The 19822-nt window shown below is 39.8% G+C and overlaps 1 protein-coding gene across 6 annotated transcripts; it reads left to right on the plus strand.

The window, feature by feature from the left end:
• Positions 1-1190: 1190 nt before the first annotated feature.
• LOC116359756 (OX-2 membrane glycoprotein) lies at positions 1191-8497 on the plus strand. 6 transcript variants are annotated; one of them, XM_031813277.1, is made up of 12 exons: positions 1191-1259; positions 3352-3690; positions 3991-4296; positions 4406-4438; positions 6136-6232; positions 6336-6395; positions 6843-6890; positions 7023-7082; positions 7617-7646; positions 7763-7825; positions 8012-8050; positions 8145-8497. In XM_031813277.1, the coding sequence occupies exons 2-12, from the start codon at positions 3396-3398 to the stop codon at positions 8158-8160; spliced, it is 1047 nt and encodes a 348-aa protein (XP_031669137.1). In that variant the 5' UTR covers positions 1191-1259; positions 3352-3395; the 3' UTR covers positions 8161-8497. The 6 variants fall into 6 exon arrangements, 5 of the variants coding, with proteins under 5 accessions (XP_031669137.1, XP_031669134.1, XP_031669135.1 ...); XM_031813275.1 differs by lacking the exon at positions 1191-1259 and adding an exon at positions 2153-2336 and having other exon boundaries at positions 7768-7825; XM_031813273.1 differs by lacking the exon at positions 1191-1259 and adding an exon at positions 2155-2336.
• The last annotated feature ends 11325 nt before the right edge of the window (positions 8498-19822 follow it).

The raw sequence follows: 19822 nt of genomic DNA on the forward strand, positions 1-19822 counted from the left end.
TCACCATTTAAAATCAGGGGTAGGTTGTTATAGCTCTGTTTACAGTAACATCACCATTTAAAATCAGGGGTAGGTTGTTATAGCTCCTCCTTGTTTACAGTAACATCACCATTTCAAATCAGGGGTAGGTTGTTATAGCTCTGACAGTAACATCACCATTTCAAATCAGGGGTAGGTTGTTATAGCTCTGACAGTAACATCACCATTTCAAATCAGGGGTAGGTTGTTATAGCTCTGCGCCAGGCTCACTTGGCTGTGTGTGTGTAATATTTTAGCTCCTTTGTTTTATGTCATGAGAAGAGTTCCTTTAACCTTCTCAACTAAAACTGGTAAAACAATGGCTCTGACACTGGCTTACACTGTTTACATTTTTTTTAAAGTCTCACCAACTGAGTTTACTTTTAGCCTGGTGTATGGGGAGGGGCCATATGTGATCCAACCTCATGTTGGTTGGACACAGAGGAAAATTCAAATTCCCTCTCGTGACTAATATAACTCAGTTTCACCATGTCTCCTGCACACTACAGCTACCTGTGTATTATACTAATAGTCTAGTCATTTCTAAAAGGTGAGCTAATTAGTTTTATGCATGATAAACTGCATTTGTCAGAATTGTTTTCTGAATGTACCACAATATTGCTGATACTATTGCTTTTCTTCATGAAATGTAGTGCTTTTTTTGTCACGATCGTCGTATGAAGGAGACCAAGGTGCGCGTGGTGTGCGCCCATTCTCTTTATTAAAAAGACTGAACACCGAACAAACTAACAAAATAAATGTGAAGCTATACAATAGTGCTGACAGGCAACTACACATAGTCAAGATCCCACACCAGAAAGTGTGAAAAAGGGCTACCTAAATATGATCCCCAATCAGAGACAACGATAAACAGCTATTCTGATTGGGAACCATATTAGGCCAACATAGACCTACAAAACCCCTAGACCTACAAAAACCCTAGACATACAAAAAAAACTAGACATACAAAAGCCCCTAAACATACAAAAAACTAGAGTACCCACCCTAGTCACACCCTGACCTAACCAAAATATACAGAAAAACAGAGATATCTAAGGTCAGGGCGTGACATTTTTACAGCAGTTCAAACCGGTATTTCACTACATTCGTGATTTTATTTAAATAGGTATAGGCTATATATAGCTATAGTCCACGTGTCAAACTCATTCCACCGAGGGCCGAGTGTCTGCCGGACTTCGCTCCACCCTCGCACTTGATTTATGAATGAAGGTCACTAATTAGTAAGGAACTCGCCTCACTTGGTTGTCTATTCGATCTGGTTGTCTAGGTCTTAATTAAAACAAAAACCTGCGGACACTCAGCCCTCCAAGTCAGTTAAGAACAAATTCTTATTTACAATGACGGCCTTATTCAGGGGCAGAACGACAGATTTTTACATTGTCAGCTCGGGGATTCGATCTAGCAAATTGATTAGATCGAATCCCCGAGCTGACAATGTAAAAATCTGTTCCTGAAAAATATGCTCCTGAAAAACAATGAGGAGATGGGAGAGGCTGGCCTTACAGTGAGTCAAGCTGTGTGTAAATTGACTGCAAACAATTCGGAATTTAATGCATTGTTTCTTATAAAACATTGAATGTTAGCTAGAGACTGGTACTCAGGCTAGTCCATTTCTCCTTGACACATGAATATCTTACATGTCTTTCCCACACACACTTGGTTGTGCATGCTGGCTGCACATGTATCATATACGTTCAAATCAAAGTTCAGACGCCATCCTTATCTTTGATTTCACACTCAATTTGCTGGGCCAATCAAACGGCTGTAGGAAGAGACTTACTTCACAGCTACATCTTTGAGCAAGCAATGGTACTGACACACACACGAGAAAACCTTCATATAGGTTAAGTTAATCTCACCATTAGATTCACTTAGCTTGATGATACATAATGTTTTTACCTCCAACCTTGCAACGGTGTTTTCCTGATACTGTGTTCACCGGTGTTTTCCTGATACTGTTCTGTGTTTACTTTCACTTTCACTAGAGGAGGAGTTGTGGAGAGACTAGCAACTGTCATTTTCTCTGTGGGAGGAGCTCACAACACAAAATTGGCCAACAAGGTTTCTTGTTAGTTTTTAAACTAAAACAACAGAGCGTGTATTTAAACTATCCAACAGACGACGTTACCATGCCTCCCACAATGCCTGATTTGAAAACGGTTTCTAGTATGAAATACTACTTTTCCACACATTATCCAGAGGTCCATTTACATCACCTTGCCTCACCTGGCCACACATTGCTGCCATGGCTCGTGTTAAAAGTTACCTTACTCTTCTGCTGCTATTCCTTCCTGAGGGTGAGTTACATCTGTGTTCATATGAAATACATGATAGGTCTGTAGGCCTTAAATGTAAGTTATACAGTATTATCAATTTCAGAGTTGCGTTTCATTATGAGATGGAGATAACTACACTACACTTATAGGTGCATGATGCATAAGTTGTAACTGCAGATAGTCCTTAAAGGAATACATTTAATTCAATAAAAATGATTATATTTTGAACATTATTGAAGCTAAGGTGTCTTTTTAACTGGTGAATAGCCGGTCCAGTAACCATCAGTATACAAACATCAGCATCTTCCTGTTCTATACTGTAAAACATGCAACTTATAAAAAGTCCATGGAGCCTAAATATCCCAGTTTCCTGGACATTTGAATTGGGGGGATTCTTTAGCTGACATGGAATACTTCACTGAGCCAATCATTTTTACTCAATTTGAGATTAATCAAAAAACCAGAGTTTGCTGAAACTCTCAGCTTAAAATACTGTCTTGGCTCAAAATACATGTGTCTTATTAACAAAAATTCTAGTAGTTTGCCTAATTTCAGTTTATGTGACAAAACTTGCTTAGTGTAGAGAATCATTGTACCATCTAAAACACTGTGAAATATATTTTCCAAAACCCCCCAAAATATTGTACTTTCAGCTGCAACAAAACTGGAAGCATAGAAACAGCTCACATAAAACCGATCTACCACTTCTTAGACTTGCTGTCAATGAGAATGACAGATATATCATTTCTATAAATTCATTTCTTTGTGAATTTGGTCTGGTTGCCCAAAAAGTGACATATTCCAGCAGTAAATTTGATAGGATTTATTTGAGTCCACCAAGGGCTAGTCTTCCAAGAGTCCTTTGAAATGTACAAACATACAGGATGGGAATTGAAATGATTGATGCAACACTGCATATACCTTTAAATGTATTTATGCAGTTGTCTTATCCCTTCACAGTGTTCACTGCAGGTTGCTCAAATCTAGCGCTGTATTAGATGTGTGTACTAAACAGGCTGTAACTATCTTCATGCAGGGCTCTCTCAGTTGGTGAGAACACAGCAGGTTGTCATAGCAACCATGGGAGAGGATGCTCACTTCAGCTGCAGGCTCATGAAACCCAAAGATGTGCTTCAAGTCACCTGGCAGAAAGTGACACCAGGGGCGACTGAAAATGTGGCCACCTACAACAAACGATTTGGACCAGTAGTCAACCCACCTTTTCAGAGGAACGTGGAGTTTGAAGACGAGGGACTGCAGAACTGCTCTATCATCATCAGAGGAGTGTCAAGAGGAGACGAGTCCTGCTACAAGTGTCTGTTTAACACCTATCCAGAGGGAGCTATCAGTGGAACCACCTGCCTCCAAATTAATGGTAATATATGATAACTAAGGAGGGGTTTAAGGGACATTACACTCTATAATCCAAATTGTATAATGTGAATTCACTTTAACATTAGACTACTTTTGACGTCTTAAAACAATGTTATGTCCCTTTAAAACAGGAACAATGGCCTCCAATGCCTTCAATCCATTGTTCTACCTTGACCTGTGTGTAAATGATTAACCCAGGAACAATTCCCTCAAATCATCATGCATCCATTTGACCTTGATGTACATGAAAACATTATAGTATTTACATTCACTGTGACCTGTGTCTGTTGTTTTCCTATAGAGCTGTATGGACCCTCACTCCTCATCACACAAACCAACAACAGTCACACCACTCTGTCCTGTTCTGCTACTGGACGACCTGCTCCTACAATAACCTGGGACCACATAGAAAACATCAGTCTAGACAAATCCACCATGGCTGACATCACCCATCCCAATGAAACAGTCACTGTCACCATAACTGCCATGGTGGCAGCGTCCAGTCTACCTGACAAAGACACCAGGGTTGGGTGTGTAGCATCATCCGTTGGCGCCGTCAAGGATGTTTCCATGGTGATTCCAACTAGGGATCAAGCTTCATTTGCAGGTGAGAAATGGTTAGGGTTAATACCACCATAATATATATTGACATGATCAGGAACATGATGTCATGATGAAGTACTGCCTGTGTTCATGATGATGTATTTCTGTGCTAGGTCAATCTCAGGTCTCTGATGACAGGTTCAGTGGTAAGTGGTTGTTATTCTAATAATGACATAATCAACCTATTGACTGGCTCTTTTCCTATTCAACTTTCAGGTGTAGTGCAGAGCCATATTTAGAGTCGTGGCCAAAAGGTTGGGAATGACACAAATATTAATTTTCACAAAGTCTGCTGCCTCTGTGTTATGGCAATTTGCATATACTCCAGAATGTTATGAAGAGTGATCAGATGAATTTTAATTAATTGCAAAGTCGCTATTTGCCATTTCCACTGCATTTCAGCCCTGCCACAAAAGGACCAGCTGACATCATGTCAGTGATTCTCTCGTTAACACAGGTGTGAGTGTTGATGTGGACAAGGCTGGAGATCACTCTGTCATGCTGATTGAGTTCGAATAACAGACTGGAAGCTTCAAAAGGAGGGTGGTGCTTGGAATCATTCGTTCTTCCTCTGTCTAGCATGGTTACCTGCAAGGAAACACGTGCCGTCATCATTGCTTTGCACAAAAAGGGCTTCACAGGCAAGGATATTGCTGCCAGTAAGATTGCACCTAAATCAACCATTTATTGGATCATCAAGAACTTCAAGGAGAGCGGTTCAATTGTTGTGAAGAAGGCTTCAGGGTGCCCAAGAAAGTCCAGCAAGCGCCAGGACCGTCTCCTAAAGTTGATTCAGCTGCGGGATCGGGGCACCACCAGTACAGAGCTTGCTCAGGAATGGCAGCAGGCAGGTGTGAGTGCATCTGCACGCACAGTGAGGCGAAGGCGTTTGGAGGATGGCCTGGTGTCAAGAAGGGCAGCAAAGAAGCTACTTCTCTCCAGGAAAAACATCAGGGACAGACTGATATTCTGCAACAGGTACAGGGATTGGACTGCTGAGAACTGGGGTAAAGTAATTTTCTCTGATGAATCCCCTTTCCGATTGTTTGGGGCATCCGGAAAAAAACTTGTCCGGAGAAGACAAGTTGAGTACTATCATCAGTCCTGTGTCATGCCAACAGTAAAGAATTCTGAGACCATTCATGTATGGGGTTGCTTCTCAGCCAAGGGAGTGGGCTCACTCACAATTTTGCCTAAGAACACAGCCATGAATAAATAATGGTACCAACACATTCTCCGAGAGCAACTTCTCCTAACCATCCAGGAACAGTTTGGTGACCGAACAATGCCTTTTCTTGCATGATGGAGCACCTTGCCATAAGGCAAAAGTGATAACTAAGTGCCTTCGGGGAACAAAACATTGATATTTTGGGTCCGTGGCCAGGAAACTCCCCAGACCTTAATCCCATTGAGAACTTGTGGTCAATCTTCAAGAGGCGGGTTGACAAACAAAAACCCACAAATTCTGACAAACTCCAAGCATTGATTATGCAGGAATGGGCTGCCATCAGTCAGGATGTGGCCCAGAAGTTAATTGACAGCATGCCAGGGTGGATTGCAGAGGTCTTGAAAAAGTAGGGTCAACACTTAAAATATTGACATCAACTTCATGTAATTGTCAATAAAAGCCTTTGACACTTATGAAATGCTTGTTACTACGGAATACTGAAGTATAATTACATCTGACAAAAATATCTAAAGACACTGAGGCAGCAGACTTGTGAAAATGTATATTTGTGTCATTCTCAAAACCTTTGGCCACGACTGTACATGTATGAGGCTTTGGTGTAGTGTACCTGGGAAGTTGACCTCTGTCTTCTCTTGTCATCTCTCTCATTCACAGGTACAGTGGTTGGTGCAGTGATGGGTTCAATGTGTCTCATTGCTGTATTCTGTGTAATACTTTGGTTTCTTAAGAGGAGAAAAGATACCTCATCCAGGTAGAGATACAAATATTACCTTGAAACAAAAAAACAGTTACTATGAATTTAATGTGATTTGACTGCCAGTTGTTTACCAGTTAATCTCTAATTTGATGTACAGAAAAGCCCCAGTGTCTGACCCAGAATTCATCAGGACTCCAACAAAGACAACAACTGAATGGTGAGACTCATTCTAAAGAACCTGTCACGCCCTGGTCTAAGTATTTTGTGTTTTTCTTCATGTATTGGGTCAGGCCAGGGTGTGGCATGGAGTTTTTGTATTGTGGTGTGTTTTGTCTTGGGGTTTTGGTGTGTATGGATTTGGGATTGTAGCTAGTGGGGTTGTAGCTAGTGGGGTTATCTAGCAAAGTCTATGGCTGTCTGGAGTGGTTCTCAATCAGAGGCAGGTGCTTATCGTTGTCTCTGATTGGGAACCATATTTAGGCAGCCATATTCTTTGAGTTTGTTGTGGGTGATTGTCCTTAGTGTCTTTGTTCCTGTCGCTGTATTTAGTTGACAAGTATAGGCTGTTTCGGTTTTAATTACATTTATTGTTTTGTAGTGTTTTGTGTTTATTCGTATTTACGTTTGTTTTCATTAAACATGGATCACAATCTACATGCTGCAGTTTGGTCCGACTCTCCTTCACCACACCTAGAAAGCCGTTACAGAACCTGTAAGGGGTCAATACTATTTGTAAGAAAACCTAAGACATGCTAATATAATTGTTTAAAAAATCTCTGCCACACAGGTAAAAGAGAAACTTGTGTGCTCTTGTCTGTACATTGACATGTTTTATTCATTTCAGGGAAACGCCAACCTCCAGTCCACCAACCAGGGACACACAAACCTTCACTCCATCACGAATGTGAATAGTTTTACAACTATATTTCATTATTTTTATAAAGTGCTTGAAACAGGGAGGAATAGAACGTTACAGAAGAATGATGTACTTCTGTGGTGGTCATAGAGTAGTCATGGTGACAGCATCATGTACTCTGCTGCATGTTGATATCTGTTCTGCTTTGTGACTCATCATGTCACTAATGCACTAGATATTCTCTCAACTTGGGAAAGATGTGTATTTCTTTAATCAAAGAGTGGTCATGTTTATTATGTCAGTGTTTACATCACTGTCTGCAGGGCCGTTTCTAGCTTTTTGCCCTTCCTTTTGGCAGCTTAAAAGTTAATGTCCTGCAATTCAACAGTATGTTGAGACTGACTTCCTAAAACATACGATATTTACTGTATATAAAAACATTGTTTTGGTTGGGGGGCCCCTAGTGGCTGTGAGGCCCTAAGCAACCACTCACGTCACTTAAGCCTAGAAACGGCACTGACTGGCTGTTTCCATAGATAATATGGTTCTTATCAATACATTGACCAAGTTAATTTCTTTCAGGACCACCCCAATCTCCAGTCCATTCAAAATGTGAGTATTTGATCGTCCTGGTAGAATGCTTGAAACAGATGATTGTGAATGTTAAAATGGGTTACAATAACCCCAGAATTCAAACATGACTCAAAAATGTACTTTTTGTGTTTCAGTTTAGACTCCCTCAGCTCCTCAGCCAAGCGTATGATGCAACAAGCACAAGGTGTTGTAAAGAAGTAGGTTTAAGTCCTCTTGTTTTTGGGGCGGGTGTTTTATACCGTATTCTCTCATTGAACGAGAAGCTCTGGAATTATGTTTTGAGGTGGTAGTCATGGTGACTGCATACATGCAAATTAGTTGCATTTGCTGCATTGTTATGTTACTCCATTCAGTCGATATTTAAATGACCTTCTTTTATGCAGAATATCTCCTGAGAGACCAGATGACCTGCAATGTAGAAGGTGAGCTGAAATAATCATAAATAATTACAAAGATGCAGTCAGAAGTATATATTTTTTAATAAATACCTATGCCATTCTGTTGTATCTTTCTTAGGAAACTTTTAGAGTGACGAGAACTGAGGGACTACCATACTGCCTCACACACATCTGTGTGGTTCGGTTTATATCCATAGGCATTGTGGGTACTGAATAGTGGACTGAATGGCTGACACACATAGGCCTGCTGGTTGTTGTACATCTAAATACAGTCTGTATGTAAATATATTTTGTAGTTGATTAATGATGAAACATGATAAATCCACGCTAGACTTGTTTGTGGTTTTATTCTTCACTTATTTATAAATCAAGTGTGGTGATATTATAACCTACACAACATCATAATGTCGACTACTTTCATTGTGTGTGGTTTTCTTTACTCTTTATAAATCAAATGTTTTTTATGATACACAATGTTGTAATGTCCTTTGTTGTGGGTGTGTTTGTTTTCTACTTTTATCAATACAATTTTAAACAACGTTGTAGTGTATGTTGTGACATCAGCTTGTTATACAGTGTGTCATAAATCTGCTGCTGGGAATGCTTAAAAAATGAATTGTCTTTGATTCTTCTGCCACTCGAGACCAACCGACGTTACAAACAAGTGCCACTAGGTGTTGCATAAATATAATTTTAGGGAGAGAGGTCGTAGAGAAACTGGTTTGATACTGTAGTTTTGCAGCTGACTCTGATGTCATGAAGAGGCAGAACACATCACACCCTGGTCTGTTCACTTTAGACTTTTGAAACATGGATGTGATAGTCAGTGTACCATTGTTTTACCCCATACAGAGGACATAAGTAAGTCTCACTAACTCCTTGGTCATGTTAACTGACTGATAGTATCTCATAGACCAAAACGTACAAGATATCCTAAGCCGGTGTTAACCTCTGACCTTATTTTCAGCATTTATTCCAAAACCCTATTCTTTCTCCATTAATTTTTTCCCATAGAAAGGGCTGAACGAACCAGAGGTAACTCATTTTCCACATAGGAAGGTCTGAACGAACCAGAGGTAACTCATTTTCCCTATGGGAAGGTCTGAACGAACCAGAGGTAACTCATTAACCCTATGGGAAGGTCTGAACGAACCAGAGGTAACTCATTTTCCCTATGGGAAGATCTGAACGAACCAGAGGTAACTCATTTTCCCTATGGGAAGGGCTGAATGAATCAGAGGTAACTCATTTTCCCTATGGGAAGGTCTGAACGAACCAGAGGTAACTCATTTTCCCCATGGGAAGGTCTGAATGAACCAGAGGTAACTCATTTTCCCTATGGGAAGGTCTGAATGAATCAGAGGTAACTCATTTTCCCCATGGGAAGGTCTGAACGAATCAGAGGTAACTCATTTTCCCTATGGGAAGGTCTGAACGAATCAGAGGTAACTCATTTTCCCCATGGGAAGGTCTGAACGAATCAGAGGTAACTCATTTTCCCTATGGGAAGGTCTGAACGAACCAGAGGTAACTCATTTTCCCTATGGGAAGGTCTGAACGAACCAGAGGTAACTCATTTTCCCCATGGGAAGGTCTGAATGAATCAGAGGTAACTCATTTTCCCCATGGGAAGGTCTGAACGAATCAGAGGTAACTCATTTTCCCCATGGGAAGGTCTGAACGAATCAGAGGTAACTCATTTTCCCCATAGGAAGGTCTGAACGAATCAGAGGTAACTCATTTTCCCCATGGGAAGGTCTGAACGAATCAGAGGTAACTCATTTTCCCCATGGGAAGGTCTGAACGAATCAGAGGTAACTCATTTCCAGTTTTTAGGAGCTGGAGAGCTCTATAACCTGGAAACACTTACCTTTGAAATACTGAAACGCAAAAGATGTGTTCTTCCATAATGTGAAGACTCACAGGTGTAGTTCCCTTCAGCAGGTGTAGTTCCCTTCAGCAGGTGTAGTTCCCTTCAGCAGGTGTAGTTCCCTTCAGCAAATGGCTGTATGTTGGTGATGTGTAGAAACATGCTGCCACTCTCTATCTGTAGTGTGACTCTGGGGTCACAAGTGCTGTCTGGACGTTTTGGGTCAGATCAATATGACACTGGACACTCATCCCTCTTCACTCTATTTAAATAGCATATCATTTGAGTAATGTAACTCAGTGTTTGGTTGTGGCAGATTAGAGGAACTGCTGCTCCTCCTGTTCCCAATGTTTTCACTTGAGTCTGCAAACAGGAAGAGAAGCAGATTCTGAGAGTATTTTTTTCATATGATAGGTTTGATTGATCATGAAGCTAAAGGTAGGAAAGTCAAAAGGACAGTTTATTATTAATGACTATTAAAACTGTAATGAACAATTACTGTGTAGGCCTAACTCCTGTAAGTAGTGTAACAAGTACTATAATTACTCATTGTTACCCTGTACTTAGGGTACAACTGAAATAGATCATGCAATATCTCTCTTACCGTCAACAGCTGTGAATAGACCCCACAGCACCAGAAGCAGAGCAAGTCTGGATACACTTCCACACATACTGACCAACTGCAGAACCAAACGTCGACCCAACATTGCCTGCTCAGACCGACTACAGATGTGGAGTATTTACTCAGAGGAACAAAATAAATCTCAATCAAACCAAAGTGATGCTGCTTTGACTGGGTCCTCTTGCACAGGGGATTCTGAGAGAGATCAAATATTATGTTCAGCCCAACAAAGATTGTCTTGAATCAACTGTAATGTTTAATACTAGTTATTTTAGAGGCCTCTTCAGTGGATTGAGCAGAATGTTGTAAATGTGTGAAACTTCCTCCTCAGCAGGGTCATTGGGGGTTGGCAGTACTCACTAAGGAAGCGGTACGACATCCTTTACAGTGGTGCTTAATGACTCGAATCAACAGTTGCGCTCAGCTCAACACTGGGGGCGCTGTTGAGGAAGTTTAAGGGATGAATGTAGCACATGGAGATGTGTGAAACTTCCTCCTCAGCAGGGTCATTGTAAGGTCACTTCCATTTTAATTCCAGGTCAATTCAGAAAGTAAACCAAATTCCAATTGTAATTCCAAATGTTCCTAATTGAAAGGCATCGAAGAGAATTGGAATAGGACTTCGAATTGGAATTCCAGTGTACTTCATGAATTGACTGGAATTGAATTGGAATTGACCCCAACCTTGCGCCTCAGCTTTAAGGGTCCCGCTTGCGTCGCCTCATGAGCTTTTGAGGTGGCGTGATCAGCTAAGATGCATGAGGGAGAACGGTCACGTGTGCTATTAAGGCAGAGGTCCCGAGTTTGTGCCAGGTATGTGCCGAATCGGGGGAAGCGGTAGTCACTAAACACCTTTTTCAATAAGTAAGGGGCAGGCGGTGCTGCTGTCTCGATAACTCCACAATCTGGAGTTTGTGTTTCAGCCCAGTGGTAGTCCCGCCACAAACTGAGGTAGAAAGACATCACAAGCATAATATCTACATAACAAGGCAGTGTACCTTTTGCAGTTATGACAGGTGTCAGGACATATGCTGACTTAATGACACTTCCCACTTAGGCAAAAAATTGCTTCTCCTATCAGGGTTTCTTCTACAAAAAATATAAAATGAGGACACATTGGCCGATTCAACTAATACCTGCATCAGGTCTACGCTTGATAAAAACACCCTTCAGCCTTGTGGTGGTGCAGAATCTATCGTTGTTTGTGTCTAAAGAAGGAAGTGGACCTGTTGATGTGTCTGTGGTTGATCATAAGACCTCTGTGGGGCTCCACAAAGACCCCAGTCACAGAGACCAGGATGCACTAGCAGAGGTCCAAGTGTTTCTGTGAACCACTTCCTCCTCTCAGCTCTCAAGGTCCATTATAACCAAGTCAACCGAGTCAAAGTAGCATCACTTTGGTTTGATTTGGTTTTATTTTGTTCCTCTACTGAGTAAATAACGTTGCATTGGCATCACATCTGTAGTCGGTCTCAGCAGGCAGTGTTGGGTCAACGTTTGGTTCTGCAGTTGATCAGTATGTGTGGAGGTGTATCCAGACTTGCTCTGCTTCTGGTGCTGTGGGGTCTATTCACAGCTGTTAACGGTAAGAGAGATGTATCCCATTATGTATTTAATTTGTACACGAGCCCTGAACCTTACAGGAGTACTTCCAGGAGTTAGACCTACACAGTAATAACCACACTGTATTGTAAAGTGTATCCAAATAGTTCACTAGTTTTAATACAATTTTAATATGGTCAAAAATACTAAACTTTATTTTTTACTTCCCTACCACTAGCTACTCATGCTCTTAATTAAACACCATCACAAAAACAAAATGGCAACTATACAAAACATTCTCTAAGATGGTTGAAACATTTCCAAATTCTGTCAAATACAGTATGTCTATCTGGCTTATGTTTGCCTTTATAAGTCTAATGGGATGTAGCTAGATAGTAACAAACTGGAGGTTTGAACTGAGGGTAGAGATGAGGATTTACACTTAATGGCTTTACATTTTTTTGCAGCAAGTAGACCTAGATTACAAAACTTTCTCTCATATTGATCACCAATATTTACATTTCCCAACAAACACAATCGTGGAGATGAATGGATATAAATTCCTAGACCTAATGAAATGATAGCACATACATTATCCCAGAATGGTGTCAGTTTGTCACAGGACCACAGCATATGGAATATAGTTCCTTTGTGCTTTTTGCATCTCCAACAGAGATGTGACATTTCTGGGTGACATTACATGCATTCTGGCAGGACTATAGTAAGTCCTATGAATGATCTTACATTGCATTAGTTCATGTCTTTGTAGGAGCAGGTATGAACATTTGAACATATCTGTGACCAATGGTTCTCCTTCATTTCTTCATTCAGATCTGTTTACCATTTGTTCATTATAGGTTCTGAACCTTCAGGTAGAGTTTCAATCAGCCCTTGATATAACTTGGCAATCAACTTCTTTGTCGTAGCAGCTTCTTTCAGTATTTAATCTATGCTAGATGCCTTAGGTTCATCCATATTCTGTTGAAGTGACTGAATATGATTTCTGAGTTGTGAGAACAGAAAGAAATCGGCCTTGTATAATGTAATTGATTGAATGACAGTATAGATCCATCATAGTAAACATGTTAAATGAATGATGCCCCTTTGGAACACGACTTAAAGATGTCATCACTAAATGCTGGAGGTAAGGTGGGGTTATAACAAATAAGGGTGCCTGGCAATGTTGTTTCTTTCCACCTCATGAATTTGATGGTGGTATGATGGATTATACTGAAAAAACTGTGGAGATTGTCTGGACATCCTTTTTCTTATCAACCCTGTTTGATCTGAGTGAATGAACTTTTACATGACTGTTTCTTTTGTTTTGGGATTGATACAGTTTGTTATAAAACATTTTAAAGACGGAGTAAATTTCTGAAGGAACCATTGTAATGCTACCATCTGGGGTTTGAATGCTATGGATGGTACATTCCTCTTTCTTCATTTACCAAGCAAGCATTTCCCCTGCACTTTCACCTTGCTCAACATCTTGTTGCTTGGATTTCATGGCAGCAATCTCTGCAGATCGAGAGTTTATTGTGTTATATTCAAGCTTAAAAGTGTTCAACTGTTGAAGGGTGTCAACATTTCTATCTAAACTGTGTTTTCTTTCTAAGTCGTGGATTTTCTGTTCTAGTATTTCTAATTATTTATTGGTCTTATTTTTCTAATGTGAAGATTAAGACATGATACAACCTCTCATGTATGATTTAAGAGCTTCCCAGACAACAGTTGGGCATACTTCATTGCCTACATTTATTTCCAAAAACATGTCTATCTGTGTGTTGCGATATGAGGTAAAATCCTTATCTCCAAGAAACATTGTGTTGGATCGCTATGTCTCTGCTATTGGCATAGGAGGTTTGAGCTTAAACGTGAAAGACAATGTCTGTAATTATTCTAGGAAGGTATTTACATTCAGAAACACAGTCAATTAAAGCCAAGTTTACAATAAAAAAGTAAATGATTCAACATGAGTTTTGGAGGAGAGAGTAATAGGAGTATTGTCTTTCAGTTGGATGTTTCTATCTCCACAGTTCACACAGACCCATCTCTTTGATATTGTGGTTTAATAACTTAGACATGTTAGGAAGAGGATTTAGTTTAGCTGATGACTTGTCTAGAGTTGCATCCCGTACACAGTTAACCCCCCCCCCATATAATATTCCTGTTACATTGAGATAGTTTCACTATACGGTCATGAATTCACTTTGGGTCGTCTTCATTTGGACATTAACAGTTCAGTAAAGTGGCTTTTTCTTGTGCCAGGTTTCTTTCTACCATTGTAAAATGTCCATTTGGGTCTGTAGAAATTTGTAGACTGTAGACTGAAATGGGACTTTTTATTAATGAGAATTGATAGTACTACTCATGCTCAATCAAACCGATCTCATTAAATAATATATTCACAATCTGTTTCCCTTCCTGTTGACAGTGACACAACAGAAAAAATTGGAGACCAGAGGAGCAGATGCCACTCTTCTCTGCCCAAACCAAACCCTCACTGACATCAGTACTGTATTATGTCACAAAAATAGAGTTATAAGTGGAGGTCACGAGTGTAGAGTTTCACACGACGTTGAGACAAATCATACCAACAGCTCTTGTGACCCCAGAGTCACACTACAGATAGAGAATGACAGAGTGTGTCTACACATCACCAACATACAACCATCTGATGAAGGCAACTACACCTGTCAGTGTGGATATAATGGGGGATGGGATTATATAGACATACATATTTCTGTCAATGGTAAGTGTTTGGTCTGATGGGATTGTTCACAATAATTAAAAAATGAACCCCAGCATAATGTCTTATCAAGTTTTAATGTCACAAATACAGTGAAATGCCTTTCTTGCAAACTCAAAACCCAACAATGCAATAATGTGTTACTAGAAAAAATCACACAAGAAATACAAATGAGAAATACACAATAAAGTAAGTAAGCATACTATATTCAGGAAATATTTTAAAAGTCAGTTCCAATACCATATTTACATGCACAGGGATACTGGAGTGATGGAGGTAGATATGGATGCAGCAGTGGTGGAAAAAGTACCCAATTGTCATACTTGAGTAGAAGTCAAGATACCTTAATGGAAAATGACTCAAGTAAAAGTGAAAGTCACCCAGTAAAAGTAAGTATCGAAAGTAAAAGTATAAATGATTTCACGTTCCTTATACTAAGAAAACCAGACAGACCCATTTTCTTGTTTAAAAAAATGTATGGATAGCCAGGGTCACACTCCAACGTTCAGACCTAATTTACAAACAAAGCATGTGTGTTTAGTGAGTCCACCAGATCAGAGGCAGTAGGGATGACCGGAGATGTTCTCTTGAGAAGTGCGTGGATTGGACCATTTTCCTGTCCTGCTAAGAATTCGAAATGAAACGAGTACATTTGGGTGTCAGGGAAAATGTATGGCATAAAAAGTACATGATTTTCTTCATGAATATAGTGAAGTAAAAGTAAAAGTAGTAAAAATATATATGTATGAATAGTAAAGTAAAGTACAGATACCCCCAAAAACATTTTGTTACGTTACATTTTGTTACGTTACATTTTGTTACGTTACATTTTGTTACGTTACATTTTGTTACGTTACATTTTGTTACGTTACATTTTGTTGCGTTACATTTTGTTACGTTACATTTTGTTACGTTACATTTTGTTACGTTACATTTTGTTACGTCACATTTTGTTACGTTACATTTTGTTACGTCACATTTTGTTACGTTACATTTTGTTACGTTACATTTTGTTACGTTACATTTTGTTACGTTACATTTTGTTACGTTACATTTTGTTACGTTACATTTTGTTACGTTACAGCCTTTTTCTAAAAATGTATTAAATAGTTTTTTCCACTCGTCAATCTACACACAATAACCCATAATGACAAAGCAAAAACAGGTTTTCAGAAATGTTTGCAAATGTAGAAAAATAAACTGAATATCACATTACATAGGTAATCAGACCCTTTACTCAGTACTTTGTTGAAGCCCCTTTGGCAGCGATCACAACCTTGAGTCTTCTTGGGTATGACAGTACAAGCTTGGCACACCTGTATTTGGGGAGTTTCTCCCATTCCTCTCTGCAGATCCCCTCAAGCTCTGTCAGGATCGATGGGGAGCGTTGCTGCACAGCTATTTTCAGTTCTCTCCAGAGACGTTCGATTGGGTTCAAGCCACTCAAGGACATTCAGAGACTTGTCCCGAAGCCACTCCTGTGTTGTCTTGGCTGTGTGCTTAGGGTCATTGTCCCATTGGAAGGTGAACCTTCGCCCCAGTCTGAGGTCCTGAGCACTCTGGAGCAGGTTTTCATCAAGGATCTCTCTGTACTTTGCTCCGTTCATCTTTCCCTCGATTCTGACCAGTCTCCCAGTCAATGCCACTGAAAAACATCCCCACAGCATAATGCTGCCACCATGTTTCACCGTAGGGATGGTGTCAGGTTTCCTCCAGACGTGACACTTGGCATTAAGGCCAAAGCGCTCAATCTTGGTTTCATCAGAACAGAGAATCTTGTTTCTCGTGGTCTGAGTCTTTAGGTGCCTTTTGGCAAACTCCAAGCGGGCTGTCATGTGCCTTTTACTGAGGAGTGGCTTCTGTCTAGCCATTCTACCATAAAGGCCTGATTGGTGGAGTGCTGCTGAGATGGTTCTCCTTCTGGACGGTTCTCCGATCTCAACAGAGGAAATGGAGCTCTGTCAGAGTGACCATCAAGTTCTTGGTCACCTCCCTGACCAAGGCCCTTCCCTGATTGCTCAGTTTGGATGAGCAGCCAGCTCTAGGAAGAGTCTTAGTTGTTCCAAACTTCTTCCATTTAAGAATGATGGAAGCAACTGTGTTCTTGGGGACATTCAAAGCTGCAGACATATTTTGGTACCCTTCCCCAGATCTGTGTCTCGACACAATCCTGTCTCTGAGGTCTACGGACAATTCCTTCAACCTCATAGCTTGGTTTTTGCTCTGACATGTGCTCTTGACAGTGTGACCTTATATAGACAGGTCCCACAGTTGATAGATCATGTCCAATCAATATAATTTACCACAGGTGGACTCCTATCAAATTGTAGAAACATCTCAAGGATGATCAATGTGAACAGGATGCACATGAGCTCAATTTCGAGTTTCATAGCAAAGTGTACACTACCGGTCAAAAGTTTTAGAACACCTACTCATTCAAGGGTTTGTCTTTATTTTCTACGTAATATAATAATAGTGAAGACATCAAAACTATGAAACAACACATATGGAATCATGTAGTAACCAAAAAAGTGTTAAACAAATCAAAATATATTTTATATTTGAAATTCTTCTTGATGACAACTTTGCACACTCTTGGCATTTTCTCAACCAGCTTCATGAGGTAGTTATCTGGAATGCATTTCAATTAACAGATGTGCCTTGTTAAATTAAATTTGTGGAATTTCTTGATGCATTTGAGCCAATCAGTTGTGTGGTGACATGGTGGGGGTTTGGAAATTGTCAAGAACTTTGAAAGTTTCTTCAAGTGCTGTCGCAAAAAGCACCAAGCGCTATGATGAAACTGGTTCTCATGAGGACCGCCACAAAAATTGCAGCCCAAATAAATGCTTCACAGAGTTCAAGTAACAGACACATCTCAACATCAAGTATTCAGAGGAGACTGTGTGAATCAGGCCTTCATGGTCGAATTGCTTCAAAGAAACCACTACTAAAGGACACCAATAAGAAGAGACTTGCTTGGGTCAAGAAACACAAGCAATGGACGTGAGACCGGTGGAAATTTGTCATTCGGGTCTAAATTTGACAATTTTGGTTCCAACCGCTGTGTCTTTGTGAGACACTGTGTGGGTGAACGGAAGATCTCTGCATGTGTATTTCCCACCGTAAATCATGGAGGAGGTGTTATGGTGTGGGGGTGGTTTGCTGGTGACACTATGATTTATTTAGAATTCAAGGCACACTTAACCAGCATTCGTACCACAGGATTCTGCAGCGATACGCCATCACCTCTGGTTTGGGCTTTGTGGAACTATCTTTTTTTCCCAACAGGACAATGACCCAACACACCTCCAGCCTGTGTAAGGGCTATTTTACAAAGAAGGATAGTGATGGAGTGCTGCATCAGATGACCTGGCCTCCACAATCCCCCGACATCAACCAAATTGAGATGGTTTGGGATGAGTGTAGGAAAAGCAGCCATCAAGTGCTCAGCATATGTGGGAACTCCTTCAAGACGGTTGGAAAAGCATTCCAGGTGAAGCTGGTTGAGAGAATGCCAAGAGTGTGCAAAGCTGTCATCAAGGCAAATTTGAAGAATATCAAATTATCAAATATAAAATATATTTTGATTTGTTTAACAATTTCTTGGTTACTACATGATTACATATGTGTTATTTCATAGTTTTGATGTCTTCACTATTACTCTACAATGTAGAAAATAGTTTTAAAAAATAAAGAAAAACCGTTGAATGAGTAGATGTTCTAAAACTTTTGACCAGTAGTGTACTTATGTAAAAAAGGGATTTCTGTTTTTAATTTATTTTTTTCTATTTATTTTTTCATTATGGGGTATTCTGTGTAGATTGCTGAGAATTTGTATTTATTTAATCCATTTTAGAATAAGGCTGTAACGGAACAAATGTGCAAAAGTCAAGAGGTCTGAATACTTTTCCAAAGAAACTATAAATAGTACTTTAAACTAGGCAACAGGATATAATAATAGCAGATACATTACTTGAAAATAGACTAAAATGAAACAACATAATAATCACAAAATAACAAGTTAGATCGGAGTGTGCAAAACGGCAGCCATCCAGTATGGCGCCATCTTGCTTTTGCTATTCACTACATATTTAGTAGAATGCATGTTATGTGCAATTACTTTTATGTTCTGTGAGTGTTTTGCTGTCTTGTTTTGTAACATCTGTCATAGAACTTAAATCTGACAGAACTGAGAGTATCTCTGTAGTCACAATATTGGATTTTGTCATCATTACATGTAAAATGTCTTAAAATGGAGACTGTCAACAACACGTTGCCTTAATGTAAATGAACAAGATGGCGGAAGAGAAACATACAAGATCATCATATATATTTTCCCCTTTCTCAGGTTCCCAAGTGCAAGAGGCCACAGACAACCGTCTCTTCTATTGGGGGATGATATCAGGCGTTGCAGCATGTGTAGCTGTCCTGGTGTTTGGTGGCGTAATCATGAGGAAAATTCATCTCAGGTAAGATGATATTAATACATTGGTAAAAGAGTGTTTGACAGATTTTTGGTATTTGAATAATTACTTGGAAGCACCGTAGTAAAAATGGTGCATTCTCAAATACATATTAGATCTACAACGAGGATATAGTACAACAATGATGAAAAGCATGAAAAGGGCTTACCAAGAAAAACATCCAAAAGGACTAATTTGAGGCAGAAAGTAATTGGAGCACTCAACAAGAAAGGCAGAGATGGATTTATTTTAGCTCAGTGTAATTCATTGTATAGGATGATAACAGTTGTGTTCCAACTCCTTTCTGTCTCGAATTAGTCCTTCTGGAAATGTTTCTATGTAAGCCCTTTACATGCAATGCTATATATCAAACTGACACATTTTTAAATAACCAAACACCATGTATAAAATACAGACTACTTGACCTACTTTAAGTCTGATTCAATGAGTTTGTACTGATCACTACCCACTGAGCAAAAACTGGTTGAATTAATGTTGTTTCCACTTAATTTCAACAACAAAATGCAATGTGATGATAAAGTGGGAA

This window comes from Oncorhynchus kisutch, unplaced genomic scaffold, assembly GCF_002021735.2.
Source record: "Oncorhynchus kisutch isolate 150728-3 unplaced genomic scaffold, Okis_V2 Okis05a-Okis16b_hom, whole genome shotgun sequence".
NCBI lineage: Eukaryota > Metazoa > Chordata > Actinopteri > Salmoniformes > Salmonidae > Oncorhynchus > Oncorhynchus kisutch.